The sequence below is a fragment of the Pteropus alecto genome, unplaced genomic scaffold, assembly GCF_000325575.1.
Source record: "Pteropus alecto unplaced genomic scaffold, ASM32557v1 scaffold39, whole genome shotgun sequence".
Lineage (NCBI taxonomy): Eukaryota > Metazoa > Chordata > Mammalia > Chiroptera > Pteropodidae > Pteropus > Pteropus alecto.
The window spans coordinates 14,152,777-14,179,871 of record NW_006443568.1 but is presented as its reverse complement, the minus strand read 5'-3'; the positions used below and the strand labels follow the sequence as shown (position 1 = coordinate 14,179,871).

The following is a 27,095-nucleotide window of genomic DNA, read 5'->3' as shown; positions in this document are numbered from 1 at the left end:
GCTGCCCACCACTACCAAGAAAGCTTCCAGCAGGTAGCCACAGGGCTGGCCAAGGCCAGGGATCCAGAAGACTCTACATGCACTCTAAAAGCTGAGAGGCGGGGGTGAAAATGGCACTAGCATCGAACACCTCAAAAAAAAAGGGGTGCATCCTCAACACCGGTGGGTGCATACGTGGTGGTCCCAGCATGAGGCAGGAGGCTGACAAGTGCCTTGGCCCTGAAGTTGGTGCACACAGCTCAGACCGACCTGCTCAAGTCCCATGAACGCAGAAGAGTGGCTGCGCCTGGCTCCATAAACGCCGCCCCCCCCATCCCGAGCCTCTTCTGGGTTGGACCCCTGGTGTCCAGTCCCTGGGCCCGGGGGTAAGCCCCGAAGCCCTGGCTCTGCGCCCTGCCTGGCCGGGTTTCCAAATGCCTCATGTGCAAACCAGTACCCCTCCTCCTCTCTGGAGATGCTGACTGTTTTCATATCTGTCACAAGCTCAACTCATGGTTCTCGGCCATTATCAACAAGCAAGACTGTTTTCCTTTCCGTCAGTGTAAGGCGTTTAAGACAGCTGCAGCTCGTTAGGGGCGGGAGGTTATGCTGGTCTAGGCAGCTCCAGCAGCAGCCGGTCTGGGTGCCTCGGGCCGGCCTGGGGGACTGCAGCAGCCCCTACGCTGTGTTCCGTCCTCAGACGAGGCGATATACCCCTTTCAAGTCAGCCAGCCCCAAAGAGCCAACATCCCACGAGAAGGGGCTAATTTAGCTTCTAGAATCCTTGGTGGAAAAGTTGGGGAGGACCCGCTGCACACAGAGATTCTGGGAGGCTGTTCCGAAGCTTGTGAGCGAGCGGGAGACGACGCAGACCCTGGCCCTGCGGCCATCAGAGCAGCGCAGACAGGCAGCTTCTGCTGGAGGCAAAGCTGGTCCCCCGACTGGACTTCTACAGGAGCCAAAGCCAAAGCCACCCATCTGCCCCACACCCAACCCCGCCCAGAGTGCAACACACACACATCACGCACGCGGCACGGGTCCCTGTTACGTGGGGCTGAGTCTACACGTTAATGTGGCAGCTCACGGCGGTGAGCGGACACGGGGGTTAGTGGTGGTTTAAGTGGCCACGCGGCATCAGCCGGACCGGCGGGGTCTCGGCAGGTTGGTGAGTCCTGTTTAGTGGGGAGGGTGCTCACGCCTCTCGGGCGGGGTACCTGGATCCGCCTAATTATCAGGCTGGATGTGGATCTGGCGCTGGGTCAGCACTTGGGAAAGCTCCCTCTGCAACTGCTGAAACTTGGGGTTGTCAGGGATAACGTCAACAGATCTACAGAGAGCGTCAGAGATGAGCGCGGATGGAGGGGAGAGGACAACCCCAGGCTCGGAGCGCGAGGGCGGGGGACAGCTGGGAGGAGACACCGGGGAACACGCAGGGCAGAAGGCGACCGTCGTCAAGGCCATGGCCACTCTGGGCCGCAGTGCGGAGGCTGCAGCACTGAGCTCTGCGCTGGCAGTGGTCGCGGTGTCCAGGGGCTCACAACCACCCCCCACGGGCTCTGCGTCTCTGTTTTCTGGGCCAATGCCCGGGTTGGGAGGGTGTGTTTGCTACGGATGGGGCGGTGGCCCCAGGGCAGGAAGCTCTGGGCACAGATGACTTAGGAGGCCATAGGCTCGACAGCCAGAGTACAGCAATGTTGCCTGAGGGGGAGAGTAAACCCACCAGGAGCCAGACCAAGACCCCCAGAGGCAGGGTGGGGACAGGGAAGGTGAGGGTCCAAAGGGGAATTCTATTTCAAAACTGTATGAAGAGACTACAAATCTGTGAGTGAAAGAGTCATAAGCTAGGGCAGCCCCCAGAGCGGCTTCCCTTCTGTCCCGAAGAGAGAGACTTGTACCCGGAATGGGGGACCGGAGGGCCGGAAGCCAACGGGGAGCTTGTGCCCGTGGGCTCACATGGCGTGTCAGGCTGCAGACTACAGACTCTATCTCATCTGATGCCTGCAGCAGCCCTGCCTCCCTGACCCGACACGGCCTCTGAGATAAGTGACTCGTCCACGGTCACACAGTTCAGGGTGGCAGACTGTGTATAAGATCCTGGCATCCTGCTCTACCATCGCAGACCTTGGGGACCTGGAGAGCCTGTCTCAGCCTCAGAACTGAGGGCCTGGGGTGAGCGAGACGGGCAGCTCAGGACCCTCGCCACGGCCAACAGAGCCCTGGCACAGGACATCAGAGTAGCGAGGGCTGGGGCCCCCTCCAGGCAACAGCAGAGTGAAGGGCTCTTTCTGTAGAACACACTCTGCCCTGATGCCCAGCCGACCAGAGGCAGCCAGGCAGCCTGGCGTCTGCACTCCCTCACGTGTCTTAGGGTCTGTCTGAAGGGCTCTTTCTGTAGAACACACTCTGCCCTGACGCCCAGCCGACCAGAGGCAGCCAGGCAGCCTGGCGGTCTGCACTCCCTCACGTGTCTTAGGGTCTGTTTGGAGGTCCCCTCAGATCTCACAGCCAAAGGAGCTGGGCAGGTTTTTCAGATGGGACTGACCCCTGGGGGCCAAGAGGCAGCTGACTTTAGGGACAAGGGCTTCGATGGCTGTTAAGGTAACATCCTCCAGATGACAAAAATCGTGGAGGTTGACACCGATATCTATCAAGAGTGCAAACCATGTACAAGGTGCTTTACCTTTCAAAATCTGCATAACAATCCTATAAAGTGGGTACTTTAGCTCCAGTTTACAAATGAAAACGCTGAGGCCCAAGACGACGGTTTTGAAGCAAGAGACCTACGATTTAAACCCGCGCCCTTTGGGTTCCCAAAGCTTGCACTTTGGGTGCATTACCTCAGCCCATTGACGATGTCCTTTGTTTTTCCGAAGTAGATCTCATTCAGCGTACTTCTGATTTTGTTTTCCATGTCCTGGGAAGGGAGGTCAGTCAGACAAGATGGCAAATAGTCGGGAGTCCTGAGGCTCACCACCCTCCCACCAGCTCACCCCTGCAGTCCCCGCTGTGACCACAGGGAGGAGGCACGTGACTGCGCCAAAGCCGGGTGAGCGAGGCCCTGGAGGCCAAGACCCCACCTATGATTTGCGCTCTGCTTGCTTTCCCGTCCACAGGCACACAGGAAGCCAGTACCCAGGTACTGGCGGCCAAGGCTGACCATTACTAGGAGCTGGTCTAAACCACATCACCGTCCCTCAGCCTTCCACCGGTTTTGTGAACATGTCTGACACTGGAGAGTACCTCTCCTCCTTCTGAGCAGTGTGAAGGGGAGAAGCAGCAACCGAAGTTGCCGCTGAGCCCACTGGCGGTCCAGGGACCTGTGTCATTTGCAAGCTCAGGTCCCCACTTGCACTCAGTGGACCGGGGGAGACTTAGGGCTTCCTGAGCAGAGCCTTCTGGGAACACGCGTTTGGGAGGTGGTAGAGGGAGTGCAGTTAGAGCTGAAACCTGCTCAAAGCCAGATTAGAGGGCTCGGAAAACACGAGGCCAGGGAAAAACAGGAGAAATCCGCCACTGGCTGCTACAGCGTTGGAAGAAAGAAGGGAGGACAGGAAACTCGCCAACAGGCTTTAGGGGCACGCGAACCACAGCCGCAGGAGTGAACCAGAGCCCAGAAGGCCCACTCACCTCTACCAGGCGCCCGATATTGGCTATATGTGGGGAGGAGTCACTCACAGTTTCATCTTTCTCCATCTGCAAAAAAACAAAAACAATCCTCCAAGTCAGAGAGAGCCAGGTGCTCCCTGAGAATGGCCGCCTCTGCTGACAGCATGGCCCCTCTACAGTTTGCATTTTTCCTGCTGGCAGCTCTGGAGCCAGCTGCAGGAGGTGCAAGGCCACTTTACCAGTAGGGGGACCTAAGCACAAAATGACTTAAGTTTCAGGTCATAAACAGCCCGGCCAGCAGAAGCCTAGCATCCCCGTCTCTGGGGAGAGTCTTGTGCTGCTGCCCTTGGTGCACCAGACACCCCCACCAAGCCCACAGCAAGGAGGGCAAAGGTGACACCCTTGTCAGGCACTGACTCATCCAGGGCCAACCCGAGAAAACGTGCTCGGTCTGTCTTGATACCGCTGCACACAGACACAGGCTGCTTGTACCACATAGGGTGTCCAATGCGCCATGATGCTGCTGTGCCTTGACTTCCTGTAATGGCAGCCATGCAGGGAGGGACCGACAACCCCGGGCAACAGGAGGCTCAGAGGGATGAACTGATTTGCCTAAGATCACACAGGCAGTAAGGGCAGAACCTGCATCAAACCCTTTCTTATTCCAGAGCCTGCATTCTTTCTGCTCTGTGAGGCTGTGGGGTGGCCGAGTGACAGAGTATATGAATCCTAGGGACACCATGGAGTGGGGTTTTGGGGGAGGTGGAACCCAGCAATTCAAGTCTCAGGCAGAGTGAGTTTGGGCCCAATAAATAATCAAACCTGCTTTTAAAAGGAAGGGAGACGGCGAGGGAAGAGGGCGGATCCCGACGTGAGCACTACCGACCGAGGTCTCCTCACTTTCTCTCTCTGTTTAAGGCTTATTTCCTTTGCAAGATTCTACATTCCTTACGGAGAGATATACCTCACAGGGTGCCTAGAAAACTGGTAAGCACATAAATACTCACGGTTACTAAATTGAAAATAAAAACAGGTATCACTACCTCTGCTGTTGGAATAAAACAGAGAGGTTAAAACAGGTAATCGGGACGGGATGAAAACATAGGAACAGTGCCAGGAAGGCTAGAGCTCCAAAGAAATTCGGACTGGTAAAAAAAAGCAAAGAGAAGGCAGGGAGGCTAACTATCGTCAGAACTGAAGAACAGGGCAGATGCTCGGGGTGGGCGGCGGTGTGCGTGGTCGGTGTGTGTTAGATGTCTCTGCTGCTTCTCACCTATTTTTACTTTTCTTCCAGGGTCAGACAAATCTGATTCTGTGATATTGCGATCCTTAAAAAATTACAACACACTTCAGAGGTGCCAGGACACCAGAAGACAGAGGCCGACCCTGCTTTCATCAAAGAAGGAAGATCAGAGTTGGGAGTTAAACACTAGTTTGACACTGATCCAGACAATTTTTGATGGGACCGTTAAAAATCATCTGTTGGCACATTTTAAAATCTGCTATCTCTAGGAGCCAGCATGGGCTCGCTATGAATAAGTTCTGCCCTGGGAGTCTCTGACTTCCTGTTTTGGTGGGGATGCTGGGCTGGAAGCACAGAGAGCTTCTCTAACAAGATCACAGCACTTAGGCAGGTTCCCTTCGACTATTCTGTGGCTGTGGCTAAGGTGTGGGGCTGGACGATGGCCACTCAGATGGAGCCTCTGCGGCATCCTGCAGGATACTCTACCTGGCACGGGGGCCAACCTGTTTGCTCTACCAACAGCATCAAGGGTCGAGATGATCAAAAGAATCACTACGGAACGCAGAAACATGCGTGGGTCAGCCACTGAACACGCAGCTACCAAGCACGGAGTGCGTCCCACGTGGCAGTCAGCTAAGCCCATTTAGACTTCACAAAAACCTACTTCAAACTGAAGGATACTGAAGCTTAAAGATGTCAAGATCTGCCCAGATCCCAGTACTGTTGGACTCCAATGCCTCTGCCTTCCTGCCCCAGAAAGCTGATCACATACGCCTGGGCAAATGTAAACTAGATACTTCGACTCGAACATTAATCTCACTGACTACAAAATGGGGGATGAGTCCTGTGAAGAGACTTGCGGTTTTTAGATGATTTCAGTCCTGACAAGACTGCGATATGGATACCACGACAGCTTTCATGCAACTTCAGGGACAGAAACAAAACTATTACTCGTGGCCAGAGCAGAACCTGTAGCCGAAAGGTTCCATGACTCACTTGGGAAGGCAATGGTCCCTCTGTTCTGTCCTGGCCACATCTGTAGGGCTGGATTCAGTCTGGGACGCTGGATTTTAAGAGAGCCATGTACAAGCTAGAGTTCACCTGCTTAAAAGGTCTGAACACTTTGACCCCAAGAAATGGGAAAGAACCATGGATACTTCAGGCTGGGGGGTGGGGGGACTCGGGAGATCCCAGCAGGGAGAGCAGACCCAATTCATGTCACTGCCAAGGGCAGTGAGGGATCATCGCGAGATGATAGAGCTGTCTGTAACAGGCATCTGCTGACAGAGCAATGAGCCCCAGGTCGGTGGAGGTGTCTGAGGAGAAATGGGGTGCCACTTGTCAAAGATGCTACAAGAGGGGTAGAGTGACAGTCTGAAACCTATGGCCTCGCAAGTCTCTTCTATAGTTAAGAGACAAACCTTTGCAGAACAAAGAAGTCTGGTCCCAGCAAGACTGTTTTGCTGAGAACGGGTCAAATGGAAAAGAGGAAGAGAGATGCTATAATGCTCGGCCTCTCTGTCCCCTAACCAGGCCCAATGGTCCCAGGCCAGTGATCCTGGGGAGTCCTAATCTTCACAGAGACTCCTAGGGTCCCCGCAAAACAGGAGAAGTGAGAGTGCCCATGAACTTAAAAGTATAGCTATTCCCTGCCAGTTCAGGCCTAATAAACCAGCCACCCGGGGCAGAGCCTCAGTGTTTGCTGGAACCTCATCTGGCTTTAGCGAAACCCTGAGCTTGGACAAGTGGAGCTCACTGAGGGCCTCATTTTAAACGAGCACCAAGAGCCCAAAGTGAGGCCAGGACTGTTGACAAGGGCTCTGGGTCATCAGGGCACATACTCACATGACCAATCCAACCCCTTGGAGAGGAAAGGCTGAAGCCACTGGAAAAGCCACTGGATGCTCAAAGGGAAGAGGCGGGAAGGGGTGGAGGGAGGGGAAAGCGAGAGACTTGGTCTCCAGCAGACTAACGCCCCAGGAGGACACAAGGGGCCCCTTAAGCTTGTGGCAGGGAATCTGAACCCAATGAACAGGCCCAGCAGGGACCAGGGGAGGCAAGGAAGAAGGTGGGCGGGGTGCTGGGGCAGAGGCCTTGGCACACACGGACAAGTGAGCTCCCCGCTCACAGCCCTGCCGACTCCCTCCACACACACCTGGTCAAGGTCAGCCTGCTGGCAATGCTGACCCACCAAAAATAGAACTACTTTTGCAATGCATATATTATTACATCCTTATGAGAGTGGCTGCCAGGGGAAAACATTTTTATGTGCTGTGGCCACACAGATGTTCCGCAAAGTGGTTCCAACCGAGTCTAAAGTCTGACTGGCCCACTTGTCCCTATCAAGTACAGGGATGTGAGAAGGACACAGGCAAGGATTTGGAAAGCAGGCTCGTTTCCTCAGAAGGGGTGTACACCACCTCCCACTGCCACACAGCATCGTCTAGGGAGTACAACCTGGAGGGTGGGGCCGTGAAGGAAGCCACCCCCACTCTGCAGCCCAGGGGTAAGGGCCTTGGCCTGTCTAAGCCTTGAATTCCCTTCCCCTACCTCACACTAAATGAGCTAATATCCGCACAGCGCCCAGAACGATGCCTGGCAGAACGGCAGCTGCATTCCCAGGCCTCTTCCGGACCTGGCTCTCGGGCAGGAGCCAGCCACGTCTTCCTGGTTGCTAGGCTGTGCTCGGCTAGGAGCCGGGCCAGAGACCAAGTCTTAATGTGCTGTCAAGCCAGAAGACAGTGGTCAGACAGCCTCTCAAGGAAGGTTTGGCTTGCGCAGTTTCGGACGATTTGAATTGAGCCTAAAACTATATATATTCTAGAAGATGAAAAAGTCTCTGTTTATAAGATATGGGGTAGTAGCAGTAATAGCTATTAGTTATTGAGCATAAACTACGTGTCAAAATGGTTCTGTATTTCTACTCTACGACAATCTTTCCAAATAGCCATTATTAGCTCTATGGTGAAAATGCCGAGTTTCAGGGATGGAAAGTGGTCTGTCCAGGTCACACAGCTGGAAAGGGACGAGGCTAGGATCTGAACCAAGGTCTGGATGATCCCTAAATCTGTTTCCACCATGAGATCTCTTTGTTTAACTTCATCCACCTTCGTTACCAGAAAAATCAAAGACAAACCACAATCCAAGGCTCGGAAATTCTAAGCAGTGTCCATCCCTATCTTATCCGCCCCACCCCCAAAACCCCAAACCTCTCGGATCTGTGGTCCCTTCTTCTCCTGCCTGACCTTCGTGGTGAGACGGCCGCGGGGAGGCAGTCTCACAGCAGCTTTCCTTCTCAGCCAGGCACTGGGTCACTCCACCCCAGGTCATCCGACCCAAACCACACCACTCGAGAAGACGCACTGCTGCAGGATCTCCACCCTGAACCCAGGCGACCTCTCAGAACACAAGGAACATGGCTGTAGCTATAGCTGTGCGCGCCCCGCCCCCCGCTCCCCCAGTGAGAAAGAACACCCTGCCTGGCCCGGCCTCCCTCTGCTCCCCTCCACCTGCTAAAACCCTACTACGTGGCCCAATCGCCAAATGCGAGGCAAAGAAGGCTTCCCTGCGGTGACACTTGGGCAGGTGCCTTGGCTGGAGTTTTGTGCTTGAAGATACATCATGGGGCGCCTACCACTGAGTGGGGAGAGAGCTCGGCTTGCATATCACCGGCCTAATCTCCCTACTTGGCAAAACATTCCACCTTCGCTTCTAAATATTTAGGATCCGAAAAAAAGAAAAAAAATCAAACGAACATCTGCACGGCCTGTCCCCGGTTTGGAAACCTTGCATCTCCTTCCAGAGATTTATGGTCTTGCCTCTTTCCCACGTCTCCGGCTGCCACACACGACTGACCTCTCAATGCAACTTCCTTTTCGGCAGGTTGGTACTTGGCTTGTTCCACAGGCTTCCAGTGGGGCCCGGTGGCAGTCCGCCAGAGGGCACCTTCCACCTTCCTCTCCTGGGAGGCTGGCACCATCTGGCTGTGATGGCTTCCCCAAAGACCGCTGCTCGCCCTTCCTCCCACAGCTGCAGTTATCTGCCGAAACACTTTATCTGCTTTGCTCTCCAGCCGACATCCCCAAGGGACATCTTTTGGTGGGGGTGGCAGAAGGAAAAGCCAAAGTAGAGGAGATGGGTGAGGGCACTGAGGGGAGTGCTGCCTGGGGGATACTGGGTCTGAGCCCTCTCTCTGGGGTGTGTCACGCCCAGTGTGAAAGCAGTAAGCTACTGTTACATTTACCAATAATTTAAAGAAAGCCTGTGCCACAGGGCTCCTACCCAGTCACCTGCACGCCCACAGCCCACCCAAATTGAGAGAGGAGGGGGCGGGAGCCTGAGGAGAGCACCCCCATCAAGCCCAAGCCATAGCCCCCAGTAAGATTAGGTGTGGGGGCCATGCCCAGAGAAGAGTAATTCAGGATGTCTCAGGGGTGGTGGTGATGGGGTGTGTAATTCGACAGGCTGCCTGGCCTATGTGCGCTGGACATGGAGCTGGGAGAACTGGGTGCTGGCCCGCTAGCCCCCGCTGAGGAGTGCTCCTGATCGCTGGCCAGGATGGCCTGGCACCATGGGCCCGGTGAGACAGTGCCTTCCTCCCTGACTCACGTGCAGCGAGAAGCAGCGAGAATAAGTGTGTGACCGCGATGAGGCCTAGTTTCCAGAGGAGCCAAGGCCTAGGTCACTGCAAGTATGGCTTAATGGAGGGACTCAAGTGAGGAAGACTCCTCAGGCCCCCATTGCTCACAACCTAGGGAGCACCCCAAGCTTTGACCGCTCTATTCCAAAATGTCTCCTATCCTGTCCCTCCTCCACTCCTCTTGCCTGTGCCCTTATTAATTCTTGCCTTGAGGCTGACACCAGCTCCTTCACTGACCACAGCTTGGCCCCTCCAGCCCTCTTGGGGCTGCCCCCATCCAGGCCCTACTCACCTCTGTCCTGGATGACTCTAACAGCCTCCTTCTGTCAATCCACCCTTTGTGTCACTGGCAGAACCATTTGTTTTAAAAACAAATGTGATCAGATCAGTCCACTACCTAAAAATCTTGAAACCCTCCTACTACCTCTGGAGGTGACTGTGTCATCTCATGTGGTCTGCTCCCTTCCTACAGGAGAACACAATGGAGGAGGCACCCAAAGGGTGATGCTGAGCACACTCCCAGGGGGTCTGACCCCTCCACGGGGCTCCACAGCTCTGGCCTCACTTGTGGTGCCTGTTTCTGGGACCACTACAGCTGTCCACACTGGTCACTGGAGAAGGAGCTGCCAACAGATTGTCACTGTGTGCACACTGGGTACTGTGCTGTCTATGCTGACCTGACTGCTCAATGTACTTCTGTGCAAATGTTTATTTAGCATCTAGTGAATGCCAGGCACAGGGGACAGACTAAGACCAAAAGACAGTGTGGTAGGAAATAGGTTTTTTTTTTGTTTGTTTTTTTTTAAAGGTAGACAAATCTGGGTTCAAATCCTGGCTCTGCCTCTTATTAGATAAATCACCGTGAGCAAATGACAATAGCTTGAACCTCAGTTTCCTCATCTGTTAAATGGGAAGAACTATCTTGCTTACAATCTGTTCAAAAGAGACAGCCCATGCACGCATGTTCCCTCTCTAGCACCGATTTGCTCAACTTTTCTGGAACCCCTTCATCTCCCATTCAAAGCAACCACAGACGTCTCTCCAAGGCTCATCTGGGACACACAGCTAAACCCACAGCCCTCATTTCCCGTTTGCTCAGAAGCTGCGCATCATTAACTTAGACCTGTCTCCCTCACTGCGTCCCTGCCCCTCCTGTTACAGTTACTTACGTTGGAAACCTGCCCCAGCTTTAATGCACCTCGGATGAGTTATGTGACCGGCCGTTAGGATGATGACAGAAGCATGAATTTCCTCATTAAAGCCCAAGAGCACAAGGCAATCCAAACAAGGCCCGTGGCCCGGGCCTGGTGTGCTGAGGACAGCCACTCATCAGGCCTGTTTGGCTTGGCAGGAGGCGCTGCTTATGGCAAGCCGGAACCAGACCCGGGCCATGGGCTGACAGCTCTGATTTAAACTATTAGGAAGGCTGAGGATTAAATATTTGTCTAGGTCACTGTAAACCGGGTGGAATTATAAACAGTTCAGAGCGGTAAGTGATGCAGGAAACAGTCTCCGGATACAAATTTAGGATTTTCCACCATTGCCCAGGTGGCAGGGTGTGGGGGAGGCCGGCTATGGTAGAGCTGGCTGCGGGGGGGTAGAGCTGGCTGTGGGGGTGTTCAGCTGCCCTCTCCCTGGTCAACGGTTCCTGGAAGACAAGGGCCCATTTCCATGCAAAAGGATGGGCCCTGCCCCAGGGGAGCCTGAGCCTTGGTTCTGGGAGGGATGGAGACAGCCCTGCCCAGAGGCCAGAGCAGGGGGCCCCCAAGATCCCTGTGGCTGCAGGCCCGTGACACAGCAGAGGCGATGGAGGTTTTGCAAGAAGGCTCAGATACACATCCGAGGCGTGCTGGCCGGCAACACATTGGCCCCGCACTACAATTTTTCAAATGCATGAAGATGCTATTGTGACTAGAATACAAATTCACTTAAGTGTTACTAAATTTATCCTTCCTGGCATATACTTCTTCTATCAATGGCTAGTAAAAATATAATCTTATTGAAATCAATTTTTGATGTTAAAAGGAATCCTTCACAAAGACGGAAGGTGGCTCCCTCCGAGGAGGTTCTCCAGGGTGCTGTGTTTCTGCCAACATCGACTTCTCTGGGGCCAAGTGCCACTGAGTCTGCACTCTCTTCCCTTTACGCAAAGCACCCTGCTGCCCTGCACTGGCACAAGGCCTGCCCCTGGGAGGGGGCTGGCAAGGTCCTTAAACAAGAGCCCTAAACCTGCTTAGATGCCTAAAGCAGCATCTGAAGTAGAAGATATGACAAGTTTGCTCTGGGGGAGGCAGCACCTTCCAGTCCAAGCTCCCAGTTTGACTAGACACACCTCCACCTGGAAGGGACATCTTGGAGATGGGTTGCTAATGACACCTAAGCAAAAGACAGGCAAGAGGAAGGTACAGAGTAGCTGTGATATTGTGATTTACAAGAAATATATATTTGGTCATTCAGAGGACCAAAATATATTTCTTACACATTTGGTTTTCATCCACAGTCCTGGCTCACAGGCCCCTAAAACCACTGAAATTTCCTGAGCAGTAAGAGCAATGGGAGCATCTTTTGTTATAATATTTGATCTCTTGTCCCCAGTTCCTGAAAAAAACAAACAAACAAACAAACAAACAAACAAACAAAAAAACCAAAAGCTTTGGAGCCATAAAGGTGAAACGGATGTCTTGTTATTCATCACAAGCCCCTCTCCACCAACTGGGTTTATGTCAATGAGGTGACTTTTGGAAAACACCTAAGAATGGGGGCTGGTTGTCAGGGGAACCAACAATGAATAGAGTTCTAGGGAGTAGAGAAGAGCTAGAGGTTAAATCAATCACCAGTGGCCAATGAGTTAATCAACCGCGGCTATGTAATGAAGCCTGCATAAAAACCCGCAGAGGCTGGGGTTCAGAGAGCTTCCAGGATGGAAACAAGAATGCTTCCAAGTGCCACCATGCCAGCCCCAAACTCCACGAGGACAGACACTCCTTTGTTTGGGACCACACCCTATACCTCTGATTGTCGATTTGTATCGTTTAATATCCTTTGTCATAAAGCATTAATCCAGTGAGTAAATGAGTTTTCTGAACTCTGCAAGCCGCTCTAGTAAATTAACTGAACCTAAGGAAGGATATGTGGGAACCTCTGATTTATAGCTGGTCGATCAGAAGCACACGTGACAATCTACATTTGCAACTAGCGTCTGAGATGGGGGGTGGGGGGAGATGGAGGTGAGTGGGGTGGGGGACCCCGCTGCGGAGCAGTCTTGTCAAATCGCGCCCTTAACCTGTGGGATCTGACGCTGTCCTCATGTAGTGTCAGAATTAAGTTGAATTGTAGGACACTCTGCTGGTGTCTGAAGAATTGTTGGTGTTATGGGGACCACCACCCTCCCCATGATGAAATTGGGTACAGAACCCAAAAGAGTGACATTTGTCAAATTCTAATGTGCACATAAATTAGCCTGAGAACTTTGTTAAATTTAGATTCCCATTTGGTAGGTGTGGATAGGGCCCAAGATCTCTGTATTTCTGAGAAGCAATCTGGTGATGCTGAAGCTGATGCTGGTCCTGGACTACTAGGCTGTGAGTGGCAAGACACAGATGCCCTGGAGTTGCAGACAAAGGCTCCTGGAGAGGCGACCTGCCTGATGGGGCTGCTCATGACCACAGAGATGGAAAATGAGCAAAGCATCGCTTCTCACAGCACAAAAGAATCTGAGGTATGGACATGGGGAGAGCCCTGATGAGGGTGAAGAAAAAGAAACCACAGCTAAGCCTGAAGGCACCTGGTCCTACTAAAGCAGGAAGCCAACTGGGAGATGGAAGGCGGCATTCAACCACAGAGAGCTCAAAGGGCATTTGTTTGAAAATATGAAGCCCTACTTAGACAGTGGATTTATAGCTGGCTAAACAAGTTCACCGTAAAGAAAAGTACTCTCAGAAAGATGATTGATTATTGGACTGACGCCTCCGTCTAAGACAGTCTCTGGTAGCCATGCTAGAGGGCTCTGAACTTGGCTTTGAGCTAATTAATACGAGACACAGTGTCATCTTAATGTATAAGTAACAAAGCCAGAAGGAACAGTTAACACCTGGATGACTGAACCCAAGATTCAATATAACTGTCACGGCAGAGTGGATAAAAACAAAACGGAAGGATAAATGTAAAATCTCATTAAGAAAAAAAGATTTACTGCACAAGAACAGAATGAGAAATCCCTAGACCTTCAGTGGTTCATGAGAAAAGAGATGAGGGCGGGGGTGCCAGGGGGTGGCCACTTATCAACTGCACGCTCGTCAGGTGCCAGCCAAGGCAATCCTGGCCCCATTCTGGAGAACAGGTTCTGTTCCGGTTGCCATTTCTTATGGAGGCTGACCTAAATGGAATGGGCTGTCTCTTAGGTGGCAGGAGGTGTCTCGTCAGGTTGGGAGTGACTTCTAAACTTTTCCAATGTCAAGATCCTGCGACTCAAGCAACCTGCTTGGGCCTACACTGGAGGATTCTGGTGACTGTCGTTCAGCTCTGTTTTTTGGAGCGCTGCTGTGCGGGGACCTGAGCTGAGCAGAGAGCGGGTCTTGCCACAGCGTCGGTTAGTTTCCGGCCACTTCCAGGCACCTGCGTGGGGGGCTGGCAGATCCACGCAGATGCTTAAAGCAGGCGCTCCCGCTTCTGTATCCTTTCGGCTGTCAGCACAGCCTTTTTTCTCCTTTTCGCGGACCCTGGCTACTGTCCCCCAGCAGCCTGTCGCCAACCATCTGGGCTGACCCTCTGGCTCAGCCATCACTCCTCAGACTGCCCAGCCCACCTGCAGGTTAATGTCCATCAGCTATCCCTGCAGAAAGCACCTTCTCAGCGTCCGGGGGGCTGCTGCTTGCTCACACCCACCCCTCCCTCTATTGTGAAAGGCAGCCAGATTTTACTGTAGGACGGCAACACGCCTTTTCCATCGACGGTACCATGGGTAGTCACATGAGCCAAGTCTGGCCAAACTATTTCCTCCCCTCTACCCTCAGGAGATGATCCTGTGATGGACCAGCAACCCAAACTGGGCCAGCGAGACATTTCTGGGGCATGGTAAACCTATTCTGAAAGAAGAGCTCTGTCCTCCGGACTACCAGGGCCCAGCCACGCTGAAAGACGCCTGAACTTCTCAGTAATGTGAACTGACTCGTTTCCATTTCTGCTAAGTCAGAGTTTTACTTCTGTCACTTGCAACCAAGAGTCCTAATCCCAACACTTGGTCTAAAAGTCACAACTGAGAAATTCATTCATTCTAAGATGTTATCAGTGTTATGTCCTAAACATCACAGGAACCTTATAATATAAACACCCAGACCCAAATAAGAAACCTCCCATGATGGAACCTCAGGAATCACCCGCAGGCCTGTGGGGAGACTGCGTCAGGCACGGGGCTGCCCTAGGACACCCATGCGGGGACAACTGCTCGCTCATCTCCACATTGTCACTTCTGGGGCTGGCACCTGTGGGCCCCGGCAATTCTACCTGTCTCGTGAGGCTGCCTCCGAGGTTCATGGTGCCAGAGCCGGATTTGTTGGTCTGCAGCCAGAGCATCACTGTGGAGGTCAGCTTGTAATGGGCGGTGCGACCGCTGGATTTCTCCTGGGGGATGAGACAGAGATGAGAGCCTTGCGTGCAACCCCGAGCTGAGGAGAAGCTGAGGTGGCCCCCAAGTTCAGGATCATTCTAACATGCCCCTTCCTTAGCCATCACCATGACATCACCTTTCTTATAAAATCCCAACTGGTTTTCAAAGGGACTGAATCTGCAATCGTGTATCACTGGTTCTTTGGGGATGTTTATCATGAATGACTACTGCAGTCTTGACTCATCGTTAGCCAAATGGCTTCGGGCATTTTTAGGAATTAACAGGGGTGGGTTTATGTATGTATCACAGTACTCTCCCCTTCAACTTCAAGAAGCATCTACTAGAGGATGGGCAGGGGCAGGGGCAGGGGGGCTACACTGTTTGGTGTGGCACCTGCTCTCGGAGGCCCTGGGCTGCCAGTTGCTGGGGAGCTGTACCTGCACTTCCACCACGTGGATAGAATCCCAGCAGCCTTTGATTTTCTTTGATCCATCTCCAGCCTTCTTTATGAGAATCACTCCAGCAAAGCCATGATCCAGATCCCAGAGGTAGACAGATGAGACGCCGCCTTCAAAATACCTGCAGGAAACAGGCCCGCGTGCTCATTAGACATTAAACCTGTCAAAGCACAGACTATGAGCCAAGGTCACAGGGGCTATCACTGGGCAAAGATTGCCTAAGTGTCCATGTGGCATTAAGGACCTTCCCTGCAATGATCCCAGGGTTGATTCTGGCATGTGTCCTGAATCTCCACTGGTCAGGAGTGGGGGTACAGCATCCTTTGGGGGGGGGTCACAGAAAGAACATGACTTAGGAGTCCTCATGATGAAATCCGAGCTGAGCTCTGCCACACACTCTAGCTTTGTGGTCTTTGGCAAATTTATCGAACCTCTCCAAGCTCCAGGTTCCTCCCAGATGAAGGATCCAGCAAAGTGTCTGATGTATAACACTCAGTGGGGGTCATTACCACTGAGTCATCGTGACTGTCCGATATCTCTATCTTTTGCAATAGCTATTCTGTACAGGAGCTAAGAACTCTCCAGAGCCCGGGCACACCAGGGCTTCTGTGGTCTTCCAGAGCAGCTTGCTGCAACCCAATCTCCAAGAATGAAGGGCTAAGCTTGGGATGGAGCTTCCTCCTCAGGCCTGGGCCAAAATGAGAAAATTCCTAATTAAGATCAAATGCAAGAGGAAAAGGAAATCAGGCTAGGCTCCCAAATCCAAGAGACCCAAGCCAACAGCGGTGATGGAGTCAGGACGCCGTGAGCACAGGTCCGAGGAGCTCAGAAGGCAAAGGCGGATCAGCAGCTAATGTGCACACAGTGCTTCCGAGTCGGCTGATCATCAACGGAAACTGGAAAAATCTTGCCTGGTGGCAGCGAGCACATTCTTTACCAGAAAGCCTGTGGCCTCTCTGACCCCAATTAACCTCTGCTCAACGGTGCGGCAGACACACTCTGGGACCTGCTAGGAGTGTGACCTCAGATGAGCACAGCAGGCAGGCAGCACGCTGTGGTGATCGTGGGCATGGGTCCCAGCCCTGCCCCTCCGTTCCTGTGTTTATCCACCCAAAAACTATTGAGGAAGGACCACCAGATACCAAATGTGTGAACTGTCCTTAGCACTGTAGAGACAAAAACAATATAGGAAAGTAGATATCTGATTAAAGATTATTATTAATTTTAAGACTAAAGATTATTAATTTTAAGAACAAAAACAAGTACTAAAAGTAAACATGTCTGAATTATAGCTCAATAAAACTAGTATATAATAAGATTATACATGGGAAATGTTAATATTTAGAGAATGTGGGTGAAGAAATATGAGAATTACTTGTACTTTTTTTTTTGCTAATTTTACTGTAAATCTGAAACTACTTCAAACTAAAAAGTATTTTTTCTTAAACTAAAAAGTTTTTGTGTAAAGGTCAGTATACACCAGAGTGTGACTGAGGGACAATCAAACCAAGGAAGCGGCCCCTCCTCACGAATGAACGACAGCCTTCCGCCTGTGAGCTGTCGGGCAGGCGGCTCTATTATCCTCCTGCTCTAATTCCCGACCCTCACCCCATCCAGCTAGGGTTCCTCCAGCAGACTGGGGCCCGCTGCTGTCACCACTACATCCTGTCCCCGCGGCTCCATCCCTGCACCTTCCACTACGATTAAGCTGTCAAATGAAATTCACAACTATGCCCCGCTGGTAAGAAGCCTGGGAGGTGGGTGAGGGCAGGCCCACAGGGCTACGATGCCGGCCCCAGGGCTAAATGTCAGTCACATGGAGAATGCGGAGGGGTCTGGCGCCAGACAAGTGCAACGCGGAGTGGCACTGTGATGGGGAAAGCACGAGCGAACGCGCGCGCGTGCACACACACATGCGCGCGCGCACGCACACACACACACACACGCACGCGCGCGTGCGCACAGACACACAAACCTGTGGGGGCCCAGAGCTCAGTGCTGTCACAGCTGACCTCCAGGAAATCGGCTGACAGTGGGCACGCAGGAAGCTCCTTTCTCTTGTTCCAAATCTCTTTTCAAACCCCCTCCCCACCCCCTTCCACACACACAAAAACATCCTCCCTGGAACAGGGGAGGGGAACAGATAAGCATTTTGGTCTAGGACCTAAGGCCCCATCTTGCTCTGGACAAGCTCCACAGGGAGCTGGGCACACGGGCCATGCTGGAATGCTCCTGGGACATGTGGAGATGCATCGGTCACGTCTAGACTGGAACCCTTGCAGGGCTCAGGTGAGTTCACAGCAGGGGTCCAGGTGCCTTTCCAGCCTTGTTATCCTGGATTCTGGTGGCTTGCAAGTTCACTAGGAGGCACCCCAACACCACTGAGGGAGCAGAAGCCCACAGCAGACCTGTGAACACCCGTCCTGCTGGGGACAGATGGCTGGGTTCTCCCACTCGGTTTTCCCTTTCAGTCTGTAGAGAGAGCAGCCTCACATCAAAGGGGGAAAAAACAACTTTAAAAACCTGGCTTTCCTGTGCTGGCATAAAGGATGGCCCAGTAATTCCTTCCTTCCGTTGGCCATCCTGAAATGAAGGCTTGAAGCCCAGCGGGCATTTTCATGCTTCCGCCCCTCACAGCTTGCGGCCCCAATCCTCTGCGCCATCCCAAATCAGGGCAGCAGTGTCCCTGTAGAAGGCTCACTGCTCAGTGCGCTGCAGGAACGCGCGGATCAGGCCGCCCTGGAAGGGAACCAGGCGAGATCCTGGTGGCCTGACAGCCCCTGTCGACACCACCCAGCGACCAGTTCAAAAGAGCCAGGTGGCCTACAGTTGATCCCCCTCAGTCCTATCCATGAGATTTGTTTTCTTCCAGAAAAATAAAACAGCAGCATGAATGTTTTATAAGGTGTAACTAGCCGTTTCCACCCCAACGTCCCACCCGTGGCCTGGCGCCCATCTGGGCAGCTTCTCCCTGGCTTGCTCCGCTTCCCTGTGGGCCACACTGACCAGGCCCAAAGCTTCAAAACACTGGACACAAAGGAGGCAAAAATGCAAACCTCGATTCTGACCTCCACGTGGGTTACTGTTCCCCTAAATTAAAAAATTTATTGCAAGAACATTATTAAAAAAAGGAAATTTAAAAATGAGCCCACAGCACCACATATCGACTTATCCTATAAACCTAATTTTTCCAAATTCCCGTCCAGTCTTTGTCCAGATGCATAATTTTTATGTAACTGTAAGCACAGCAATGGCACTGTGTTGAGTTCGGCTTTTCTCACTTGGCATAGAATCATTTAACACTTTTCCATGCAGCCACGTGATCTCCGTAATTGTTTTTAATAGCTGGGATAGTATTCCATTGGGTAGTATCCTAATTTACAGTCAATTTGACTTTTAATAAAGAAATGGCAGCAGCAGAGTCAGCGGTGATGCTGTGGACCTCACTGCGACTCTGCTCCCTCTTCCAGCCGGGCGTTCCCTGCCGAGGTGGGGCGCACGGACGTGCTGAAACCCAGCTCCACAGGTATGGCCTCAACACAACAATTCAGGAACGGACTTGCATTCCATCCACCCAAAGGGATCTCCAGGGACTCGAGCGGCTGCAAGTCTCAACCCGAGATTCCAAGACAAAGGGAGCAGAGGACCGAGGGATCAGAAAGGGCCGTTTCGGAATCTCCCAGAAAGACCAGCCTCTCCGACAAGCGCTGTCAGGACCGCTGCGTGCCCGGTTGGTGACGAGGTGACTGTGGGGCATACAGACAGCCCCCCCATTACATGGTTTATGGCTTTGCTCTGCGCGTGAAGCATTAATTAAAGAAGGACCTCAACAAGTTTTTTAAAATTTATTCTTACCTACTGTACTTTGATCATAATGACATGAAACAGGAAAAAAAATAATTTTTATGTGGTTCACATTTATGAGTTCTTACATAAAGGCTTTTGTGGGTATTTTAAGAATGTGCTAAAATGTTGTCTGAAACCACATAAAGCCATCTGAGGAGTTGCCCGCCAGAACTAACAGCACACACATGGAAGCACTTTAACTGGCCTTTGTATATTTAATGAGTCAAATAGTATTAATATTGTTTAAATGCTAACATGCTATTTCAATAAGGTGGCTCTACCATCGCCAGCAACTTGCTCTTGAGCCTTGCACGTCCGTGTGAATAAATGATCAAATGCAGCCCGGTGCTCAGAGCCGGCTACGGAGTGATTAGGCCCGCCCTGCCCGCGCTCCGTCATTCCAAAATCTCCAGCTCTCCAAGGAGAGAGGGAGGTGGACAGGCTGAGCTCACTCGGGCTCAAGAGGGAAGGCTCTCTTCCTGCAGTGGCCTCTGACCAAGCGGGCAGCTCAGAGAACATCTTTGAAATGTGGAGGCTTAAAGATGAAAGCAAGGGCTTTTCTTGGGCCTGAAATCCACACACGCCGTAAAGAGGATAAATGACCCGTTACAGCCTGACCACACAGGGACAATTTGAGGGAAGACTGTGGAGAAGCCACCCTGGAAAAAGTTAAACCATGAAGTGGTGGGGCCTCCAAAAGCTCCAGGAATGTCAGGAGTCGGGGAGACGACAGAGCGACCCACAAACAAGTGGAGTAAAACTCTGCGCTGGTGTCCTCCGGAGAAAGAGCTCCTTCAACTGAATGATACTGGTTCTACAAACAGTCTTGGTGGCTTTCAAGGCCTGCCCAGTAAACATTAACATTTCCTAAGGCAAATGGACTGCAGAGAATTCCGACAGTTGGGGCTGAGGAGAAGGGGCCACCCTGGGTTGGCTCTGTTAAGTCCCATCATTGGAAAAATAGTATGTTATTTACTACAGGCAGATACAGGTGTCATAACCTCCAAAGGATCAGGTCACCAGGGTCACCTGTGCGCTGGATGAGCCTGGAGCAAAAGGCAAGTCTCTCAGGTGGGGCTATTTATCAGCACGCCCAATTACAATTAAGCATCTGGTCGAATTTATTCTCTGTCACAAGTCAGATCCCTGAACCTGGATCAAACTAAAAGCCTCATGTGTCAGTAATTCTCCTCTTCTCAGAGTTCTGTGTCATTTCCCCCTGAAAGCCACTCTTCCACTTGAATAAATGTCATAGTCACGTGTACAGATTCTACGCCCATTACTCTTCAACCACAGGACTTCTGGGGGCAAGGAGAAAAAAAGGGGAAAACATAATACTTCACACTCAAAATGACCTACTTCACAAAAGAAAGAAGAAAAGAAAATACTTCAGCTCCAAAAGCTTTATGGCGTGTTTGAGGCCGAGGAATGCGAGGAGACCTAAGATGGAAACTTGTTTCGGGAATCTGAGCTGTAGCTATGAATTCACCAATTCCCAGTCCTGGCCAACGCTGGGCTGCAAATGCAACAGGAAAGATGGGCCGGAATGGACTTTGAAATTGGTCTTTAGTTCTCCTTTTCAAATCGCCTCCTGGGAGAATAGCCGGATTTGTGCTTCTAAAACAGAGGCCACTAAAAGGTGATGAGTCACACAGGCCATGACCCTCCACAAAAGAACTAAAGCCAGGGTAGACCTGCTGGGAGCAGGCCTTTCTTGCGTTCACTCAGACATGATCTTTTAGCCACAAACGGACTGGGCCGCCCTCACGGGGCTGGCCAGGAGGCTTGGACCTCTACAAATGCAAAGACATCTGCAATGCAGAGGTACAGGCAGACACCCCCAAACTCGGACAAGTCAAGGAGCATCATAAGGTAAGCCCCCTAGATGCTGGAGTGTGAGGGTTTACTTTTGCAGTCGCTTCATTAAATAAAAGCAAGAAGGAAAGGAATGTGTTTATCTGGCACCAGTGTGGTGCCAAAGGCCATTTTCTCATTTGCAAAGTGAAAGAGCTGGGTCAGGGGCTCACTAGGGTCTCTCCCAGCTCTGACCGTCCAGGATTTGGTGGCTGCATCAGGGCCGTATGAGGCAGACTGGGCACCACAGCGCAGATGTCTAACAGCTTAATCAAGCTGGGTCAAAACTGCTTACATGCCTCCAGGGACAGGGAACTCACTACATTTCCAGGACAAACATTTCTGTTTTGAACAATTCAAATAGTTCTTGTTGGACCTGAGTGAGAACTTCTACCTACTGCCTTTGGGAACATACAAAACCAGAACTTAATGTCCGTTCCTCATGTAGTCCTTTTAAATATCTACAGATGGCTTACATGACCCCCCGATTTCTTTTTTCTGGCCTTCCTGTCATATTATTCCTCACAAGACATGATTTTAAGTCCCTTTGGTTATATGACAACAGAAATCAATGCCCTGACTATGAATAAGCCAGTGTAGAGACCAGCACATCTTGGAGTAGAGACTGCCACTCCATCAAGGAATGCAGACTAAATTAGCTTTCCTGACAACACGCCTCACTCATATCGACATATACTGAGCTTGCAGTCATCTCAAGTAAAATTATTTTTTTTTTAGGTGTTGTCGTGACATTGTCTCCCATGTCCTATAAGAACTTGCTATCCTGGACCAGAGAATATCACTTTCCACTCAAATCTGCTTTAATTCTCACAAACAGAGCTTTGCCATTTCAATATATCTTTTGTGTGGAACAACTCTCTGAACTTCAGGATTCTAAGACTTTCTAGAAAGAGTACGGTAGCCTGGAGCGATGCTTTTGTGGGGAAGGTGACAGCCATCTTGGAAGGACGGCTATGGTCCGAACACTTGTTTCAGGTTGGAGGACAGTACAAAGATGGGGAGTGACCACAGCCTCAATTCCTACTGGAGAAGAAGGGACTTGCTAGGGTGTATGAGGGAGATATCGGAGGTGGGCTTGACTGAAATGCCAAACAAAGAATTCAAACTAAAAATTTAAATGTCAGTGCAATTAAAACAAGTGGAATCTCTCTATTATCCTGTGCCAAGCTAGGAACGTCCGCCCTTAAAAGATCCAAAGCTGTAAGACTCCACGGGATTACGTTCCCTACTCTATGTCCTTCTGTGATGTATGTGGTTTGTTCTGTTTGTAAGATCTCACTAAACAGTAGTATAAGACCTGTGATAAATGGTCATGAAGGACACTTTACCACGACACGCACTTGGTCACAACCGACAATAACAAGGTCACACGGTCCCTCATTCAAACAGAAACTCCCATGCTTGATGAGTAATTTTACAGCAAGGACAGGGAGGTTAAAACCCAGAGGCAGAGCCATTCCACCTGTGGCTAAGGTCCTACCCCCAAACAATACCTTTTTGTTTCCTCCAGCTAAAAAAAGAAAATACGATCTCTAGCTACCAAGTGGTAACGACTCAATTCCACCCCAAGTAAAAAAGAGAAATCTCCAATTTGTTTGGGGAGGCATCTAAAATCTGGCTTCCTTCCTTGCAGTGTAGACCAACAACAGTCCTTTTCCATTGGCTCCAAACTGGCCGCTGCTGAGAAGCTAAGCTATCTCCTGTCCAACAGTGGACAGGAGGATGTGGACGCCTGATGGGCGCAGCTCCTGGAAAGCCCGCAGACAGCTGCAGAAGGCAGGGTGACAACCACAACCGAGGGGCTGGGAACTGTGGGCTCTTCTCTCACACTGCTGTTCCCGCCTCCCTTCACGGTGCATCTGTCAAACCACCTCAAGGATGCACACAGAAGGGCACAGGAAACAGTGGCCTGCAAATCCTGGCTATGGAGTCTGGCACACGGCAGGGATGCAACTGCTGGTGGCTGTTCGTTTTCATAAGGGTCTTCCTCTCTGGCTAAGAAGGGCAGACCTTCTCCCTTCTCCTAACGTTCACATGTTCTGAACTGTCCATGAAGCAAGGTCCTGCTGGTTCTGTGAGCACAGTCCCTTACCTACAGCTCCAGGGGCTGGGGCTGGCTCCGCACAAAATGGAGAAAGATCAATGCTTGGCTTTGTGCTGGCCGGTCCAGCTCTGCCACTGAAACCCGACAGCCCGTGTTTGTGTGTTGAGACCAGCTGTTATCACAATTTGTGGAACGTGTCTCAGAGTCTGCCCGTGGACATGGGACAGGTATTCTGTGGAAATTCCTTCCAGGACGCACAGGTGCAACAACCCCCTGAGCACACATACCAATGGGCTTAGGCATGTGCGACTTTAATGCCAGTTACACTTAGACGTGCACATCTGGACTGCGGCTGTGGCACTTTAGGGCCTCTCTTTACAAGGCTTTTATTTTTTTTACTTGGAGAGAAATAATGAAGGCCTCTTTGGAAACAAAGGTGCCGCTGCAGGGGCTGCCCATCTGGCTCTGGGATCTGACCAAACTGTCTGTGCACAGCACCATCTTCTGGCCCTCCCGACTACCTGTGGAAACGCTGCCGGCCCCGCCTGGCTCGCCTCATGGGAACGTGGATGGTCAAGGGCTTCTGGAATTTCAAAGCTGTCACTATCACCCAAGAGCTACCATTTTTGATGACCTATTCTGGGTCAGGGGCTTGGCATACATTATTTTACAGTTAAGAAAACTGAAACCCAGAGAAAGGAATGTGCCCAAGTCACACAGCTGAGAAGTGGGGAGCTGGGGTTGGATCTGGGGTGCGGCTGGCCCTATGTGGCCCTGGTTCAGTCTGGGAGGTTGAATTTAGGTGACTCACACACACACATGCAACCAGGCCACTGTACACAATGCTGCCTCAAGGGGGAGGAGAAAGTCAGAGAAGGAAGGAAGTGGGGTATGGGGTGGCTGAGAATCCGGGACACGCCACTGAGCACCCTGCCCTGGGAATTATGGGAGGGCGCATTCCACCTCAATGAGGCAGCTGGGGCCTGCCGGTTGAGCCTTTGGAAGACCACCTATCCGCGATGCTGCCACAAAGCAGCGTCCCCAAAAAGGGCTCTGGTGGCAGCCCAGGAAGCAGCCTGGGAGCACGGAGTCCCTGGCAGGAGCTTGGCCAGCGGAGGGGGCTGGTCCTTGCTTCCAGAAGGTACCTTCGCCCCGACGCATAGAACTGCATAACCCAAAGCGTGGCCGTGTGCCACACGATTCTGGGAACCCAAGAATTCTGCAGGAATGGGTCTCTGATGCTGACTCAGGGATCATGTTTGTAAACGAACTTGTCTTCAGCACACTCCTGTTTTCCACTGAACTTTCTTTTAGCAGATAAAAACAGAGCACGCCAAGGCAACCAGCCTGGCCTGCAGCCTTAGGAAGCCAGATGAAGGGGACCTGAAGTGGACGCTCCATCACTGGCTTCCAGGCTGGGAGGCGACATGCAGGCTTATCTAGCCCTACTCCTTAGGGGTTCCAGAAGCGGCAGCAGACACCTTTGCATGAGACGAGTGGTCATAAGGGAGCTGAAACTCACACTCCGAGAGCAGGAAGCAGAGCCGACTGCCCCAGAAAGCTGACAGGGCTTCTGTGGACCTGTCTTCCCTGTCGATTAAAATAACACACCTGAGGTGCACTTGGGTTTCCCCACTAACTGCTTCCAGCACTTTCGCATAAGCCCAAGGCTGTGGCAAGCAGCAGGCGGGGTTCTCAGAGACCCTCTGAACGCACAGCTGGGATACAAATAATATATGTGAAAACTCAAATACTAATTGCACTGCCGACAAGCTGAAAGTCACTCGGCACTTCTGTCTTTACTCCATTGTCCCTGGAACACTAGCTGTGTCACAGCAAGCGGTGCCTTCGGCAGACCTTTAAATCTGGGAAGAGGCCCTACACCTCTGGGCAAAGGGAAAAAGGCTTATGCGGCGTGAGCCACCGAGCCCTATCTGAAGGGGCAGGGAGCGAGGGCAGATGTGCCAAGCACCAAATGGTCCAGGTTTCATCCAGCTCCAGAACTTGACCTGAACAACTCTCCCATTACCTTGTGCCTACTCTGCCCAGCACTCTCACCCACTTCCCAGTGGGGCCCTAATGCTCGAGACCGACGGTAGGTTGGCCTGGCTATTTCTGGCAGTGGGAGGCACTGGGTAACAAACTACAGAGCTCACTCGGCCAGACTAAGGGAATTAGTTGAGACTAAGTAGCCACACGAAGGGAAGTCTGGGTCAAGCAAGGTCCTTCCACTCTCGGCCTCTCCAATCCAGCCAATTGCTTATGGATGAATTTCTTAGGATGCAAGTCAGAGCTGTCCTATGTACCCCTGGGGGACCCTTCCCAATGCACTGAGAATGACACCCAAAGCCCATGCCTGACGAGGACCTGTGTACCTCGCCCCACTGCTCATGTCCTGCTCCGGTCTTCACTCGCTGACCACACAACCTGGAACGCTCTCAGGACTTCGCCCAAGCGAACCCTACACCCTTGACCCCCCCACGCCCACCAGGTTACACGGCTGAGCGCAGGTTCTCTGAGACCTCCTGATATTCTGTGATTCACTAAGAGGATTCAGAACTCAGCACAGAGTCGAGCTGAGTTACTCTAGTGAAAGGACACAGGGCAGAAGCGGCCATCGGTGGTGGAGTGGGAAGTCCCAAGGAAACCAGATGCAAGCTTCCAAGAGCCTGTGCCTGTTCCCCCAGTGCTCAGAGCATGGCAGGTTCTCAGTAAATATTTGTGAAATGGTCATAAGTTTTCTTCCTCCCGTCACCACAAATGGAAACTACTTCATTCCATTTTCAAGACAGAGATTTACTTGAGGTCTCAGTGTGGGCTGGTGGCAAAGCCCTGACCAGAACCCACAGCCCTCTGATGTGGCTGGTAACATCAGGCAGCCAGCTACCTCGCCATGTCCGCACCCAAACGACCCCACGTGCATAGTCATAAACGCACAGAACACAAGACATCTATAAGATTACTGCCGTAAAATTAGAATAATCCTGTTAAACTGACAGCTTGAAGGTCACCAAGTGGACGTGACAAGTTGGTGTGAAGGGAGCCTTAGGGACAGCACCTCACTGAACGGACCCCTCAGCCCAGGTACCTTTTAAACGGATAAGGAAACAGGCTCAAAAGTGTATGTACTTACCCCAAGTCAGTCAGCGAGTTAAGGGCAGAACACAGACTCATTCCAGGCCCCCCTCAAAGCCTAAACCCTCCCAGTTCTGCAGCCTGGCCCAGACACAGTGGGAGGCATCAGAGACTTCTGAGGGAGGTGTCTGTGCCCCCTGCCTGCAGATATCTGCTTCCCAGACTTCTCCTACTTTCATTTCTTTGGAAAATCTTGCCCTGCTTTCTACAGCTCCCACCAGGACGGAAACACTACAGTTCCCCAGGCCCAGTGTCCCCGTTCAAGGAGGGCAAAGCCGCTAGGAGCCCGGGGCCTGCGGTCTGAAAGACAGCTGGGAACGAGGAGTTTCAGGCACCCAGAAAACCATGGCCATGAACTTCTTCACACAGGAATATGGATGCCCCGCCCTTCCAGGGCCAGCGCTGCTCGGATGGTAAATGGCAGAGGGATGGAGAGCGAAAGGAGGCAGCGGGCCAGGGGAAGGCCCATCCACTAAGCACCCTGGCCGCTCCCGGGGAGGCTCGTGGGCCTCTGGGACTGCCACGGGGCACCAGCCTTGTCTTGTTCTGTAAACTTCTTCCAGACAAGAAGGGCTGATTAGAAAAGCTAATTAAAGCTTTTGAAGATTATCTCAGACCCAAAGCAAGGAAGAACACAATATGCCTCCCCACCCCGCTCCTCTCCC

The 27,095-nt window shown here is 51.9% G+C and overlaps 1 protein-coding gene across 1 annotated transcript in view; it reads right to left on the bottom strand.

Annotated features, from left to right (window-relative positions):
• CAPZB (capping actin protein of muscle Z-line subunit beta) overlaps positions 1-27,095 on the bottom strand; it is a 125,586-nt gene that overhangs the window by 2,271 nt on the left and 96,220 nt on the right. Inside the window, exons 5-8 of the mRNA XM_006924500.2 lie at positions 15,510-15,651; positions 14,970-15,086; positions 3,607-3,672; positions 2,817-2,893 (exon numbers count right to left, since the gene is read on the bottom strand). Of these exons, the coding sequence (XP_006924562.1) occupies positions 2,817-2,893; positions 3,607-3,672; positions 14,970-15,086; positions 15,510-15,651 (402 nt within the window). The remainder of the gene's footprint in view (positions 1-2,816; positions 2,894-3,606; positions 3,673-14,969; positions 15,087-15,509; positions 15,652-27,095) is intronic.